This window comes from Pundamilia nyererei, unplaced genomic scaffold, assembly GCF_000239375.1.
Source record: "Pundamilia nyererei isolate P.nyererei 1_Seehausen unplaced genomic scaffold, PunNye1.0 scaffold00025, whole genome shotgun sequence".
NCBI lineage: Eukaryota > Metazoa > Chordata > Actinopteri > Cichliformes > Cichlidae > Pundamilia > Pundamilia nyererei.
Genome location: NW_005187426.1, coordinates 3,599,168 through 3,614,157, shown reverse-complemented (window position 1 = coordinate 3,614,157; position 14,990 = coordinate 3,599,168). Strand labels below are relative to the sequence as shown.

The 14,990-nt window shown below is 40.2% G+C and overlaps 2 protein-coding genes across 5 annotated transcripts in view; both read left to right on the top strand.

The window, feature by feature from the left end:
* chd9 (chromodomain helicase DNA binding protein 9) overlaps positions 1-1,618 on the top strand; it is a 70,905-nt gene extending 69,287 nt beyond the window's left edge. Inside the window, exon 39 of the mRNA XM_005727640.2 lies at positions 242-1,618. Coding sequence (XP_005727697.1) covers positions 242-1,243 — 1,002 coding nt within the window. The 3' untranslated portion in view covers positions 1,244-1,618. The remainder of the gene's footprint in view (positions 1-241) is intronic.
* A 3,238-nt stretch (positions 1,619-4,856) lies between these two features.
* LOC102205683 (retinoblastoma-like protein 2) lies at positions 4,857-14,075 on the top strand. Of its 4 annotated transcripts, none has more exons than XM_005727639.1 (16): positions 4,857-5,009; positions 5,599-5,767; positions 6,954-7,162; positions 7,829-7,956; positions 8,422-8,528; positions 8,700-8,803; positions 8,990-9,127; positions 9,219-9,383; positions 9,523-9,580; positions 9,672-9,778; positions 9,858-10,034; positions 10,621-10,692; positions 10,997-11,057; positions 11,547-11,707; positions 11,819-11,983; positions 12,156-14,075. In XM_005727639.1, the coding sequence occupies exons 4-16, from the start codon at positions 7,883-7,885 to the stop codon at positions 12,354-12,356; spliced, it is 1,590 nt and encodes a 529-aa protein (XP_005727696.1). In that variant the 5' UTR covers positions 4,857-5,009; positions 5,599-5,767; positions 6,954-7,162; positions 7,829-7,882; the 3' UTR covers positions 12,357-14,075. The 4 variants fall into 4 exon arrangements, with proteins under 4 accessions (XP_005727696.1, XP_005727693.1, XP_013764899.1 ...); XM_005727636.1 differs by having other exon boundaries at positions 9,669-9,778; XM_013909445.1 differs by having other exon boundaries at positions 6,954-7,254; positions 9,669-9,778.
* Positions 14,076-14,990: the final 915 nt, after the last annotated feature.

The window sequence follows — 14,990 nt, the reverse complement described above, 5'->3', positions numbered from 1 at the left end:
TGGTGCCATCGAAATGGTTTTTAAATTCACCCCATTCATGTTATTGAGTGCAGATAGTAGTAAAACTGGCCTGACTAACCTTAATGCATATGTTCAAATATGTGCTGTTCTTCTTCTCTTAGGACAACATTAGTTTTATCTCAATGAGCCTAATTAAGTAACAGTGAACTGTTGTCACTGTCACTACCTGACTATTTGCTTGTATTGGGGAACCCTACCAACATCGTTCCATCTTTTCCAGGGTTACCTCCCAGAGAGCATGTTTGACAGGATCCTGACTGGACCCATTGTTCCAGAGGAGGTAAGTCGGCGTGGACGGCGACCTAAGAATCCTTTGGCCAAGGCAGCGGCAGCTGCAGCTGCAGCGGCAGGAGCACCACCTAACCCGGCAGCCTCGGCACTAGGTTTGAACCCACTGCTGGCAAACGGCCTCCTCTCTGGAATGGACCTCACGAGTCTGCAGGCCTTCCAGCAAAACCTCCAGAATTTACAGTCCCTGCAGCTCACTGCAGGCCTGATGGGGCTGCCGTCTGATGCTAGTAACCTGGCTGCAAGTAACTTGGCTGCCATGTTTCCCATGATGCTGTCTGGTATGGCTGGACTGCCAAACCTCCTCAGTATGGGCAGCTTGCTTGGGAAGCCTGCTCAGGAAGCTGCAGGAGGCTCTGAAGAGAAAACAAAGGGAATAACCAGCGGTGGGACAGGAGAGCCAACTGCCTCTAAAGCCCCCTCTCACACCTCAGACACCAAAGGAGAAAGGACAGAGGGCTCAAACACGACTCCTTCCTCCACTTCCAGCTCTGCTTCCTCTTCCTCCGCCACACAAAGTGCTTCAGCTGCCTCTGCAGCCTCCAGTCAGCCACTGTCTCTTAACCCCTTGTTACTCTCCAGTATGCTTTACCCAGGGACGCTTCTCACTCCAGGCCTTAACCTTCCTGTGTCCACCACACAGCCACAGAGCTCAAACAGTGACCCCACCCTTCCAACTGCTCCTCCTCTACCTTCAGTTTCCCAGTCATCACATCAGGAGACAGAGCAGCCAGAGGGAGACAAGGATGGAGAGGAGGAAGACGAGCTTTTGGAAGACGCTTTGGATGAGGGGGAGGAGGAGGAAGAGGATGAATCCATAGAACAAAAGGATAACAGTGGTCCTGAAGGTTCAGGGAAAGCAGAGTCTTCTTCATCAGAGTCTGGGAGCTCTTCCTCATCCTCAGACGATTCAGACTCAAGTGATGAGGACTGATCCTACAAATATATAAATATAAATTTATTTATGTATTGCCTAGAAATGTATACATATATTCACATATATATATGGATTTTCCAGCACTTCTGTTGTGATTTCTTTACATGTAAATACAAGAACTAACTACAATGTTCTGTAATAAAGACTACAAAAACCTTTAAAAAAGAAATAAAAAAATAGGAAAAACTGACCTAAAGAAACTGAAATAAAATGTCAATGTTTGTTCACAAGGTACAGTCTTGTTTTGAGACATTTTGCATGTCAGACTTTAGTAGATTTCTGAACTCTGAACTTGTACCATGCAATTATTGCAACAAAAAAGGCATTATTGTAATTATGTCAGGATTAATTTTATTAAAAGAAGTAAAACTACATCAACACGCTCTTTGAGCTGTACTATTAATATATTTTGATTGTCAGGGGTGTGGGGAATGACACTTGACAAACACTTTGGGTTCTCTTGTAAATAGTACTTTTACAGGTTCGTTGACACTTATGCTTTGCAGATCATACGTTGGATATGTCAGCAATAACTTGGGCAGCTAATGAATGTCACTGAAGCTGTAGATTCTCTGTCTGCCATGTTCCACCCGAGTGCACAACTCTCACAAACCTGTCAAATACCTTCATATCATCTTGAAGAGGTTATTTATCACTTCTCCTTGTCCAGGTAGGAAATGATTCCTTCCTTAGTAAGGACTTGGAAAAATGGTAAAATTATTATTTTTCCAGACCTACACAATCTTAAATCTGTCTTTCAAAAAAAAAGAAGTTAAACATAATTCATTTCTCTACTGTCTGACTTTACATTTTAATATTCACCATCACCTTACAAACATGCCACAGCATGTTCAAGGCGCACTTTAGCCACCAACAGTAGGCATTCACATTCACCTGCACATCTCTTAATTATAACTAAAAGCTCCTTGAGCTGCGGTAACAGAGAAAAACCTTCTACTGTGTGCCAAAAAACTGCCCTTTGACCCTTGGCGGTCTTGACGGAGTTGTTTGGTCTTTGTAGTGTTGATGGATATTATTTCTACAACCCCGATGTATTTGACTGAATCTTACCTCAACTTTGCTAAATGGATTGGCTTCACTGTGCAAATGTACATGTGCATGGGTGTGTGTGTGATCTGTCAATGTACACAATGTTCTCATCTCTGCTGGAATGTGTGTCAGAGGCCTTTTTTGATTTTATTTTAAATGAAACCTTCCTCTGTGTTTTGCTTCCTGAGCTGCTCCTCTCGCCGCATCCATAACTCACCAGGCTGTATGTTAGGTGGTGGTGTGGGGGCTGACAGGCTATGAGACGTAAAAAACCGCATTGCTGTTGTTTTTTTGGTTTTTTTTGTCGTTTTGTTTTTTTAATACCGTCATAAATTTCTCTTTGGAAATTTGGAGGATTCAAGTGCTTGATGATACGCATTGCATGGCAACCTGTGTTCCTACAAAGCCCATGGGGCACAAGCACAAGTTAGTTCAGTTCCTGGCTAAGATTGTAGTATCACTGTCATTGTCTAAGTATTAAATTTTACGCAGTGCCACACGGGTTAGCTTCAGGAAGGGCTCAATAATAGCTTTTGTTGCTGGGAGTTTTCAGCGCTGTCTTGATTTATTTCACTTCACCCTCAACTCTGTTTTCTGACGAACAGAGCTTCAGATAGATGTAGAAGTGCCCTTATCCTGTACCTCACTCTCTTTCATTCACCGCTCACATCTACGCTCACTATCCATGCTTGTGTGTTTTGCTCAGCATCCGTGCACATGTCCATTTTAAACCTGTAACCAGGATATACACACAAACACTGGAGTTCACTCGAACCGAAGTACCTTTTTGTAAGTCTCTCCCAGCACAACAGTGCTTGCTCTAGGACTGCTGTTACACAGTGGACTGTTAGATACACAAATTATTTCCGAGGTGAGGTTTCTGTTTGGGCTGAGGGTGACAGCCCGCTGAAAAACCTGTTTAGTTCTTAAGTGTAGCTGTAGCATTTTTCTCCGTGGGTTCAGACATGAACAAAGACTGAAGACATGCCTGATTTCTAATGTTGCTTTAATGTGGTTTTCTTGTATGCCTGTTATATATAGACCTCGTCATGGGTTTGCTTGCAATGCAATTGCATTTTTTCTTTTTTAATTATTATTACTAACAGTACGGTATTTTTCTATGTCTGAGCAATGAACTTAAACATGCCACTGTCATTTTGTATATCTGCACCTCTACGCTCTTTAAACTTGTAGTGCCCTTATGCAAACACCCAGCCACTGCTACATCTGCTGTAGGTGACTGACTGATGACTTTTGCTACTTTTTGTTGCCCCGCAGCGATGGATTGATGACTGTGTTAATCCTCGTTAAGAGATAAATGTAGACACAAGATGGGACTTCTCGCTTTCATTGCTTTCCTTCCTTTTTTCCCTTCTTTTTGTAGAGGTTATATTGTATACAGACCTTGAAAGCACTGCTTGCTGCTAAAGAGGCTGTGCTGAATCTGCATTAAACACAGACACAAGAAAACAATGACCAATATGCAAGAGAAACGACAAAACACACTACTGCTGTACAGGGAGGTTTTCATACATGTAATCACTGAGATGACAAAACTACCATCATGGGGTTTGTATTTTTATTTCAAGCTTGATAGTATCCTAAATGTCACCCTGGTCAGTTTGTGTCTTTTTCTTTCTTTTTCTTTTTTTTTCTTTCTTTCTCATTGGACAGTTGATATATTTGCAAGTTGTGGTCTGTGTAGTCAAAATAATTCTTAATGTAGTGCAGGAAAACACGTCTTAAAAGTCATTTGTAATTTATTGGATTACTTTCTATGAAGTTCTATAGAGGAAATTGAGGTTTAATTATTTTTATTAAACATATTCTTCTGACTATCAATTAAGTGTGCCTTTTACTTTGTCCCAGGGACTTTTTGAAGAATTCAGTTATATCAAGGAGTTGACCGCTTTGTCTTGAATCCTTTAAAAAAATTGTACATGTATATATCAAATTTTTGTTCAGCATCACAACACATGCAAAAATACGTGTGTGTGTATGTGTGTATATATTTGTGTAGCCTCAACATTAGTTTAGTTACACACATACTGCAGCAGGGCACTAGCTCACAGTAACACACAATGATGAAGCAGTGAGCACCCAAACTGTTAGGCCGTAGAGCAAAGACACAACAGGTAAGTATGTGTGACTGAAATAACGCAGTAGGAAAAACATAGTTTTGTTGTTAATATTCTAGATGAGGCTTGATAATTTATTTCACTCTAAGTATTTTCTTAAAAAAACAATTACATATTTGTGATTTTTTTTTTTTAAATATTCAATTTACTGCTAATTTAATGGATCCATTTGCACATAAACACTGCATAAACGTTAGTAGACACAGAACTCTAGTGTCCATATTGTTCCAGCAATGTTGGAAATGAACAAGGCTACATACCAAACTCTTGCAGCAGAGGGCCTTTCTTCACTGCAAGTCCTTCTTTTCTCCTCAGGGTGGTGCTCAGTGACCTGTTTAACTGCTTCTACTGCTGTTTGGCACTTATCTTAGCAACCAGACCAGATGACAAGTTGAGGCTTGTCTAATTTGAGAGGCCAATGGGCTGAACTTCCTCACCCTGCAGAGCAGCAGGTTGGCTGCACTGAATCATGCTGCATTGCTCTGCTGCTACTAGACAAACACACAGGAGAGATTTTTAAGAGCAGAAGTCTGTCAGTTTGACCTAACACCATCCCAGAAGAGCCACTGACACTGGTGAGTGACTTTGATCCTGGTTTATGAGTTTTGTTTTCTTGAGCTACGTTGAAAGTTCCACAGAGATAATAAACTGCACTGGAAGTCAGCTGACTATTTGGAGTAAAATGCAACAGTTACACGATCTGCTTCAGTGTTCTTAAAAGCTGCAGAATAAAAGAATCCTCTGCACACATTAACCATCTATATAGCTATTTTTCAGCAGGCTTTAATGCACTGAATAACAAAGTCTGATTATAAACCAAGATAAAGGCGATGTTTAGTTTAATTCTCTTTAAGGGACTAGCACATGTTAGAAAGTGAAAGTAGGCCTATTTTCACTTAGAATGAGTTGCATGTGAGTTGACTTGAGTGGAGTCCAGTCCAGAGGAAACAGGAAATGGGTGTGATTTAGATATTGTGCCAGCTTTTAGCAAAATTAAAACCGCAAACAAACATGCAGAAAACACATCTGTGGTGTTTTTAAATCGACACCGTGCTTCCAGGATCTTCCTGCTAAAGATAACAAGATAGGGTGTGATTCATATTTATGAGAAGCTGCATGCATATTGATGCTTCCAACTTCCTGTTTGTCTCTTCTGAGATGCAGCAGCTGGAAGTCCGTCAGAATGAGACACAACTTGATGTTTTAAGATGCCATTGGACTGATATCAGCATTTGGACTAAAATTTGGAGTGCACGATGAGAGTTTTTCTTGCCATTTTACCTCACCACATGGAAAACGCATCAGACAGCTGCTGCTTCAACCAACACGAACAGTAAGTTGTGAGCAAATCTGGAACGCAGAGAATCAAAAGGCATCCATTAAGCTGCAATGATCACAAAAGTATATAGAAATGTCCTTATGTTGGAGATTAAGCAAAAGGTCAGAATTAAACTAATTCTGGTTCTGATTTTGTCTTGTTAGTGGGGGGAAAAAGTATAGCCACATGAAAGGAAATATTAGGAAATCACAATAGTAATGTTGAGTGTGACGTGCTCTACTCTGAAAACCTTATGGCACATTTTTGAGCAAAACTGCTTCTTATCCACCTACAGTGTCATCCGCAGTCATTGTAGACTGACTCAGCACAGGCAGTAATAAACAGCACATGTGAGAATGGTTAGAGGAACAGAGTCTCGTTCAGGCTGGTGGTAGCACACAAAGAGACTGTAAAAAGAAGAGGGGACGGAGTATTCAATTCTCAGCAGATCGAACCATGCTTTGAAACACACTTTTTAGAGATTAACAGTCAATATTATCCACCATTATTATTCACGTGACCCAAGGATGGTTCAGTATTTAACTTATTATTTCCTCATGAGTCTTCTCTGGCATCTAAAATATTCTTGTTGTTACACGACTTGCCAAATTGACAGTTGCCCTGCACAGGGAAACTGAGTTTGAGATGTTTTTCTTAGGTTTTCAGTATGTGAGGTGCACAGGAACAAAAGTGACTATTCACAGCTGCCTCAGAGCAGGAAGTACACATGAGTCACTAAAGGCAAATGAACAGAGTGGGAAAGTGGTGCTGTCAACAAGACCACCAGGCCATCTAATGCATCCATAACAAGAAAGGCAGCAGCAAATATAAAACTCCAGGTGTAAGACCATAGTTTGACGTTTCTGTAAATAAGCTGGCTTTTGGGCACCCTTCCCAGTAAAATCCATCACCAGTCAGTATTAACTATATATTCTCCATGCTTGACCATTTGTCCATTAACAGGCTTAAAAGTGTGGTTTTATTTTTTTTGAGACACAATTGTTGCAGTCCATTAACAAACAGCTAGCTTTATAGCAGTGTAGCTGTAAGTGGACTGGTACTTATTTAGTACAGTTTACTAATTTGAGCATTCAAAACACTTTCTACTAAAAGTAATTCATCCAGTCACACAAAATCATGCAGTGCTTTTATGTGTTCCTACGTACTTTTATCTAACATTCTCACAAACTCACTCCAACAGATGAAAGTTGGGATTCAGTATCTTTCTCAAGGATACTTCGACACATGACCAGGAGGAGCCGGTGTTCTGGGAATCCATCCTACCTGGCAAACCATCCTACCCGTTGTTTCTGCGCATGCGCACAACACCGGACACCCCTCCCTGGAATTCCAATTAGTAGCGGACCCACTCTACCACCTGAGCCACAGCCCCGTTCAGTTGCTTTTTCGGTTAGTCGTTGTCAAAAGGTTGCGTGTATTTTTCTAGTTATTTGCCTACAGTGAGGGGTTTTTAACCTATGCAAACATGATCCTCTAAAATAGTAAGTAGCTCAACTGGATGTAAGGTGATTGCTGATTGGTGGACAAGCCAACTGGAAAAGAATGGGGGTGAAAGTGGAACAGTAAAAGTGCCAAAATTCATCAAAGCTCAAAAATACAGAATTAAAGCAGACAAGGGTCTGCAGTGGACGCTTTTGAATATTTCTAACACTTGGTTTTCCTTCAGTACTTTGTATGTTGTAACATCGTGACTTGCACAGACCAACAACAGCGCAAGCAAGAGTCGCACACACATTGATTGTACCACAAATGTTGGACACTGCCTCCCTGTGGCAAAACACACTCACTGCAGCTCGCTATGGTCTGCCAGCACACCGTCCAATAGAGAACCACGTTGAGCCATTTAGAATGAAAATGATTAAATCAGTAGTTGACACTGATGATGATGCAGTTATCTGGGGTGTGATAGGCAGCTGCTTAGTCTGCCTATGCCTCAGGTCCTACTGACAGTGAATGCACCAAGTCCTCGTACAAGCTAATATTTTCAATTATGATTCATGCAAAGTTACCTCTAGTTTGTAAACAAAATCTGTATTTTTTTCACTCCATGTTTAGGTGTCCATTTGATTCCTGCTCTGACTCTCATCCTGTGTGAGTGAGGAGGTCACCATGGCAACTGTGCCACAGGGGATTGTGGGGAAGCCAAGGTTTGGCCCTAGTGACTGTCTGATCGCAATGTTGAGGTTAGCCCTGCAGTTACAAAGCATTACTGACTCACACAGTGTTTATCTGTGTAGGCTGTGTGTATGTCAACCTGATACTGATACTCGCAGCACTAATAGCTGCAATAAAGCACAACGCGCCTCAGATCTTTCATCAGCCTGCCTCACACACTGTACAAATGTGGCTAGATCAATTTAACAGCTACATAGTGTAGTTAACATCTGGTGTTTTGCTAAAAGGCACTGAGGGTGTGGTCAAGATCAATAATGTGTAAGCACACAGAGCTGATAAAGTTTCTGTACTGGGAATTCTTTAATATAGTTTCTACTGTTGTAAGCAAGAGCTTTAAAAAACACACGTGTGGCATTTCATTTACAGTTTAGAACTTACACCTCCACTTTATGCCAATGGCAGAATATTGTTGAATTACATTTTCCATTTCCTTTTGTGCTGCTCAAATTTCTGTGACGATGCCTTGGATTCAGGGCTTGCTCCAGAGATTCGACTGAGGCGATTGAAACAAGACTGAAATGCATGCTGCAAATGTTTCTACAGCATTACAGGGACGACGAGGGAAATGAGAAGACCAAAGGTACAGTGATGATTTTACAGTGGAATGTGGCCTTCAGCGTGTATCTGGTTGATAGCCGAAGTTCTTATGATTAGAGAGCAGGCTGTCTTTTGATAGCAGGTGTGAAATTCTGGAATAAAGCCCGTGTTGTTGATACGTGCCAAAAAATAATCTATCTAATATTGTTCACAGAGTTGGCAGTAAAGTGCTGCTACGAGGCAGGGGTTTGGTATCACAGAATCTTGGAGAGCCTGATCAGTCAAGAGAGGAAAAGGCTGGGCTTCAGTGACATCTCAGTAAGTGCACGCCATCTGGTGGCCAAAGATGGAACTGAGCTTTGACCATATTAACTGAGCAGTCACAGATAAATGTCTCACAGCACCTGTGATCTCATAACTTATGTATTTTATTTATTTTGAGTCATCTTTGAAGTAAAGCAGCTGGTGCTTGTAATGCATGTAAAACAGGTGTGTTTGATGCAGGGCATCTTGGAGCATGATCTTTTCCAGCGCTGTCTGGTGGTCTGCTGCTTGGAGATCGCTGTAACCTCAAACAGCTTACCATGTGACTTCCCGCTGCTCCTTCAGATCCTCAAACTGGCACCATACCACTTTTGGAAGGTACTTTGTTTTTGCCATATACTGTACACTTAGTGATACAGTAACATTTAGTCTGTGATTTGAACTCTTTTGTTTTTCTTTGTTCTCACAGGTGATCGAGCCTGTTTGGCGGGTTGGGTCAGGCTTGCCTCACTATGTGGTCACACACCTCATCCAAGTGGAAGAAAAGGTTTTGGAGAACTTGGCTTGGATCAGCGACTCACCACTGTGGGATGAAATCACACCCAACGAGGGCCATATGCCCACCTGCCAACAGGTTTGGAATAACACAAATACTCTTTGCCTGACATCATAAATGATCAATATTTGGAAATTTTATAACATATCCAAAGCAATTAAATTTTTCTTTGAACAGTTCGGGTTTTAATGAGAGTTTTGCCTTGTGTCAAATGTAGGTAATGCATCCAAATAGGCTCGAAGGTCCAATGCAAACGGATCCAGGTGTGCCGAGAGGTATTAACACAGTGCACTAAAGACTCATTTTAAATAAAACCATTCCCTGCAAACTGTTATAGATTGAGTGGTAAACTATTTTTGCCAGTAGATGTCAGTTTGGGGATGAACCACTTAGCCAGGACAGAGCAGCAGTGTTCCCCATCAGCTATAAACAGACAAGAGAGAAGCAGCTCCCTCCATCTGTTTTCTCGGAAGGTCAGTTCTATATCATGCGTCCAGTTGCCATTGTTGTTATATGGCATGTTTAGTGTGGTCATGTCTGTCTTTATCTCAGGTTTACAGCTTGATGGCCAAGCGTCTGAAGGAGCTGTGTTCCACGCTGGAAATATCTGATGAGCTGCGATTAAAGATCTGGACCTGCTTTGAGTATTCCTTGGTCCACTGCTCTTGTCTAATGGTAGACCGTCACCTGGACCAACTGCTCATGTGTGCTATCTACATCATAGCTAAGGTGGGTTTTAAAAGATACTATTAAAACCCACCCAGAATCTGCTAAAATAATGCAAGACAATGCAACTGGAAAATGCAAGTGGTTGTCTCAGAGAAGATGAATAATAAACTTTAAACAATTCTTAGGGAGTGAAGAATACATTTAAATGTTCAGGGTGGGCTAAGATATACCAGCATTTTGCAGATGATGACTAATGCAGTACCAGCAAGATGTAGGTAGGGAGAACAGCAAACAGAGAGACGATGCAGTAAATCAAAGCCACAGTAAATCAGAATGGCCAGACTTCTTAGACCTCTGATGTTGGACACCTGCCCCAAATTGAGTTCACCCTGACCACGGAGAAGTAAAACCTTCAGGGAGGTTTACAGATTTACAGTTTTATGGAAAAGAACTACTTGGTGTTTAAATAGAATTAAAGACTGTTGTGAGGGCACTTGACAGCTGAAAAAGTTTTTATCGCTTTTCACTGACATGAAATGAAAGGAAAACTGTATTTGTAATCCTAAAAAGAATCCATGTTGGTAATGCATGGACTTCATTGGAAAACACATACTCAGCAGTTAAGTGGTGGCATTTGCCTTTACAGATTACCAAGATGGAGATACCCTTCAAACAGATAATGAAATGCTACAAGTCACAGCCACGTGCCAACAAAAGTGTAAGTTTCTTTATTTTTGGTTTTTATTTTTTGCTGTCTTTAGTATACAGCTGTGAATTAACAAAATATAGCGATACAGGTTGAAACGTGTATCAGCTGGGCCCACTTATTCCAAGATTCCATCAGTTTTAGCGACATTCTGTTTTGTGTTTATCATCAAATGTTTTAATGTTAACAGGTACATTTTTTGTGACAATATCATTATACCTGCTTTACATGAGCATTTCAGTCTTGCAAGGAGGTTAGCAGGTTGACAGTAACAACTCAAAGCACTTGTTTCAGCATTTACTGTTTCTATCTGCAGGTCTGCAAAAACGTGCTGATTTCAGAAAGGATGGAGGAAAATTCTACCATTAAAAAAATCAGTAAGAAAGCTTTTAAATAAAAAAGTCATATATTTTAAATATTATGGAACACCTGTTTTAAAAAACACACTTACAAAATAGCCTTGTAATTACAGTAATGTACATAATGCGTCCCAATAAGTATTGAAAATGGGACTGCACATTGCCCTCACTGCCATCGTAGCTTTATATGTGTAATGCATGCTCACATGCTTGCAATCCACTGTGGGCAAAGAAATGCGCATGTATTGTTAGCTGGCTATGTGGCTCGGAAACAGTGGCATTGGTGGTGGTAGAGTTAAAGAAAACGAATGCAGCATGTGTTGTGTTAGATCCAAATAAAGTACTATACAGAGGTAGAACTCATAGCAATGCCTCATTGCACAAGAAAAATGACACCCATCAAGTTACCAAATGATTCACTTACAACATTTTACCTGCATTATATCCATTATCCAAGAGTAGTTCCACACAGTGATAAGTAACTTTTTATTATATTGTTGATTATAGATACCGGAAAGCACAGCAGCACTATCCTAACCCCCAACACACCATCGACACATTATCCAAGACCTGGGCAGGAGGAACGGGGCAATCTCATCCATTTTTACAACCAGGTCTACACGACAAAGATGCAGCATTTTGCCAAACAGTTTGCTCAAACCTCATTCGTAAGTGAACATTTTTTCTTTTTTCTGAGCTGATGTCACAAAACTAAGAACTCAGTAAAAATGGGAAATGTTTATTTTCCATGTAATGCTTACACTTCATTTCTTGTCCAGCGAGACACCCCTCCTTTGTCTCCATACCCTCGACAGTGGAAAGCATCTCCTCGCTGTTATCAGCTGTCCAACAGCCCGTCCATCTCCATTTCACCATACAACACAGAAACCCCTTCCCCTCACAGAACTGGGCTCTGCTACTACTTCAACTCAAGTCCTCCAGAGGTGTGTGGATATAGTGTTTTCGTTTTCACATGATCGTCTTAAAAAATTTTGTGTGTTGGGGTACAATCTAGGCTGAATACATTCTACATTCCTATTTTGGAAATGATTTAGTGAATAAAAATGGTTGACTTTGCTCGCACACAGTAGAATATTATTTTCCTTTTGTTCACAGCTTCTGCGTGAGATCAACAACATGATCAAAACGGGCAGGTCACCAAACATGCGATGCTACGCGGTATCACTGGATAGAGATGAGGAAGGAGATGGATCCTCAGCCAAGAGGCTTCGTTTGGATGGGCAGTCAGCCTGGCAGAGACGACTGAGAAATGTGTTCAATGATCGCATTACAAGAATGAACCAGGACCAGGTCTAGCTTATTCCAGCTAACAGGCCTAACCTCCACTCCGATGGAAGTAAAGCACACATTTACTTCTTGACAAATTCTCTGTCAGCTCAAAGGACTAAATTTCCGTTGCTTGGCTCTTTTGTTTGGAATCATTTTTTCTGATACCATAAGTCATGTGTGAAGGTCTGTGAATAAGCCACTTTATCCCCAGCACAGTAATAGAAGACTGGTCATCCTGGGTTGCTGCCTGATGGAAGTGTCCTTCATGATATTGTATGAATTTAAAGCAAGACAAGGCTGCAAAGTGCCCAGTGAGTTTTTCTTAGATAAAAAAGGACTGAGACAGGACTTTAGCAACTAAAAGGCAGATTAGTTAGTGTTTGTCTGCATCCACAGGAATTAATATTTACAGTAATATGAAAACATAAATGTATCCACAAATGCATCCAATAGACATTTGGGCAAAAAGTTTTTTTCTGCACAAATTTAACAATTCTGTTAAAAAAAGTGTAACTTCGGCCTCTGAAGCTAATATAACAAAACAAAATTTTGATTTAGTCATTTTTGCATAATTAGAACATTTATATAATTATAGTTCGTTACCTTAATGACTTAAATCTCACATAATAATAATAACATGGTACCTTTACATGTATGCAAAATGTTTTATTTATTTTAAATGTTTCAATGAACATTTTAAACTCAATTTTTGGTGGATTTCCCAGCATGCTCATCACTGTCCTGTTGAAAGATTTCAACTCAAGGTTATCTTAAAGCATATTTTAAATTTCATTCTCACTTCATAGTTGTATGACTGCAAATTGCCAGGTCCCAGAGGCAGCAAAGCATTCCCATAACCATAATATATCCACACACGTACTGTTATCATGGCTATGTTAGATGTGCCTTAGTAGCCTTGGTCTTTGCCTTTATGTTAACTATAAAACTGCAGCTTTGCTGTTTTGGGCATTCCTGTTATGCAGGTCAAGTTTTTGCACTGTTTACAACACAAAGAGTTGACCGCAGATCCTCTGATGAAAGCTTGGGGTCTTTGGAGACTTGCTGAGACAACCCATTATGGACAATTTGGCAGCTTTTTTTTTTTTTTTAATTTAGCTAAATTTAGCTACAAGATTTTTTTTAGATGATTTGCAGAATTATTGATTTTAAATTAACTGGGGAACACCAAACCCTGGATGTCTGAGGTTAAAATAAGACTTATTACTCTCTAAGAAGAGTCTAATAACTGACACCATATTTGAAGGCCCTGTGTGATTAATTTGAGGATGTACTCATTTGTTCTCACTAGACTGATCTGTTTTTTATGTTTGACTTACTTTTGGAATTTTGAGTGTACAAACTAACATTAACTCCTGTCTATGACCTGCATGAATACTGAAGTTTGAAGTGATTTGATTCTGATTGCATATTGGTGATACTAGGGGTTTGATGCATACCACTCTAAATTAATTTAAAGTTGTTTTTACATTCAACTTATCGCAAAACTATTGAGGATAAACTAAAGTAAGACTTTTGCAAAAATAATAAATGAAAAGTGCTGTTACAGTAGCAGAAACTTGCACTGGTCAACATAAATGTAGAAGCTAAAACAAATTCAGTCTCAATAAATCTTTAAAAATCCAGTCAGCAGTTTTAGCCACCGTTTATTACAGACTGAGTATCACAGCTGATTCAACAGGACATCAATCAAAAACTGCACGGTGATTTTATTAAAGCTCTTTTCCAAACAGAAAAGTGTTTTGCTTTTGAGATTTATTGCGCAGAATGATACATCTGTCAGTTGACAGAAGTTGGCTTTATTATCATCTGCTGATGCAACAAAGTTTTTTTAAATGTAAGTTTAATAATAAGGAGGTATTACCGAGACACGTGACCACTAACCACAAGATTTTAACTTGATGACAATTAATAATGTGGGATCAAGTGAACCCCTCAGCAAACAACCCATCATGAAGGAGGGAAATGAGCAGTCCTCAGTTGATTGCAAATGGTTGGAGGTTAGTGGCAGTCGCTGGGGAAATGATTGCTAATATCCCAGTCATGCAGGCCTACAGATTAGTCAGTGACATCCTGTCAACTACCTGTTGCTAGGAAAAATGTCTATTTCCCAACCAGTTCAGTGCAGCGCCTTCTTTGCAACCAATTTCACCCAGTGAGGACCAGAAACCTCCAAGAAACACTGCCAACCAGTGCAACATCATGTAAAAAACTAGGGTTTGGCAATGGAACAGATGCCTTTCTATTTCTATAGAATTTTTCAAATTTCAGTTCAGCCGCAGTTCTGTTTGTGGTGATTTTTATTTTGCTAATTTAATCTGCGTCCTTGAAAAATTTAATTGGTAACTAATTTGTGCTATTCCTGAATAGCACCACAATATACTGCCTCTTTCCTTTTTGTTATGTTGTGTTACATCGAGAGTTAACGTGCGATTTCAAAGGTGGGGTAACCCTCAGCTGTAGCACTTCAGCGACGTAACGTAAGAATTCCTGTGGTTAGCTCCAGTAGAGTTTACTGTGTCCAGAATAGGACCAGTTGCTTACTGGTCTCTGTGGATTTAGGCAGTTAAATATAGAAATATATGAGCAAACCCCTAGACACAATAAAGCTAGTATATAAGGTCAAATTCAGTGAATGAATCT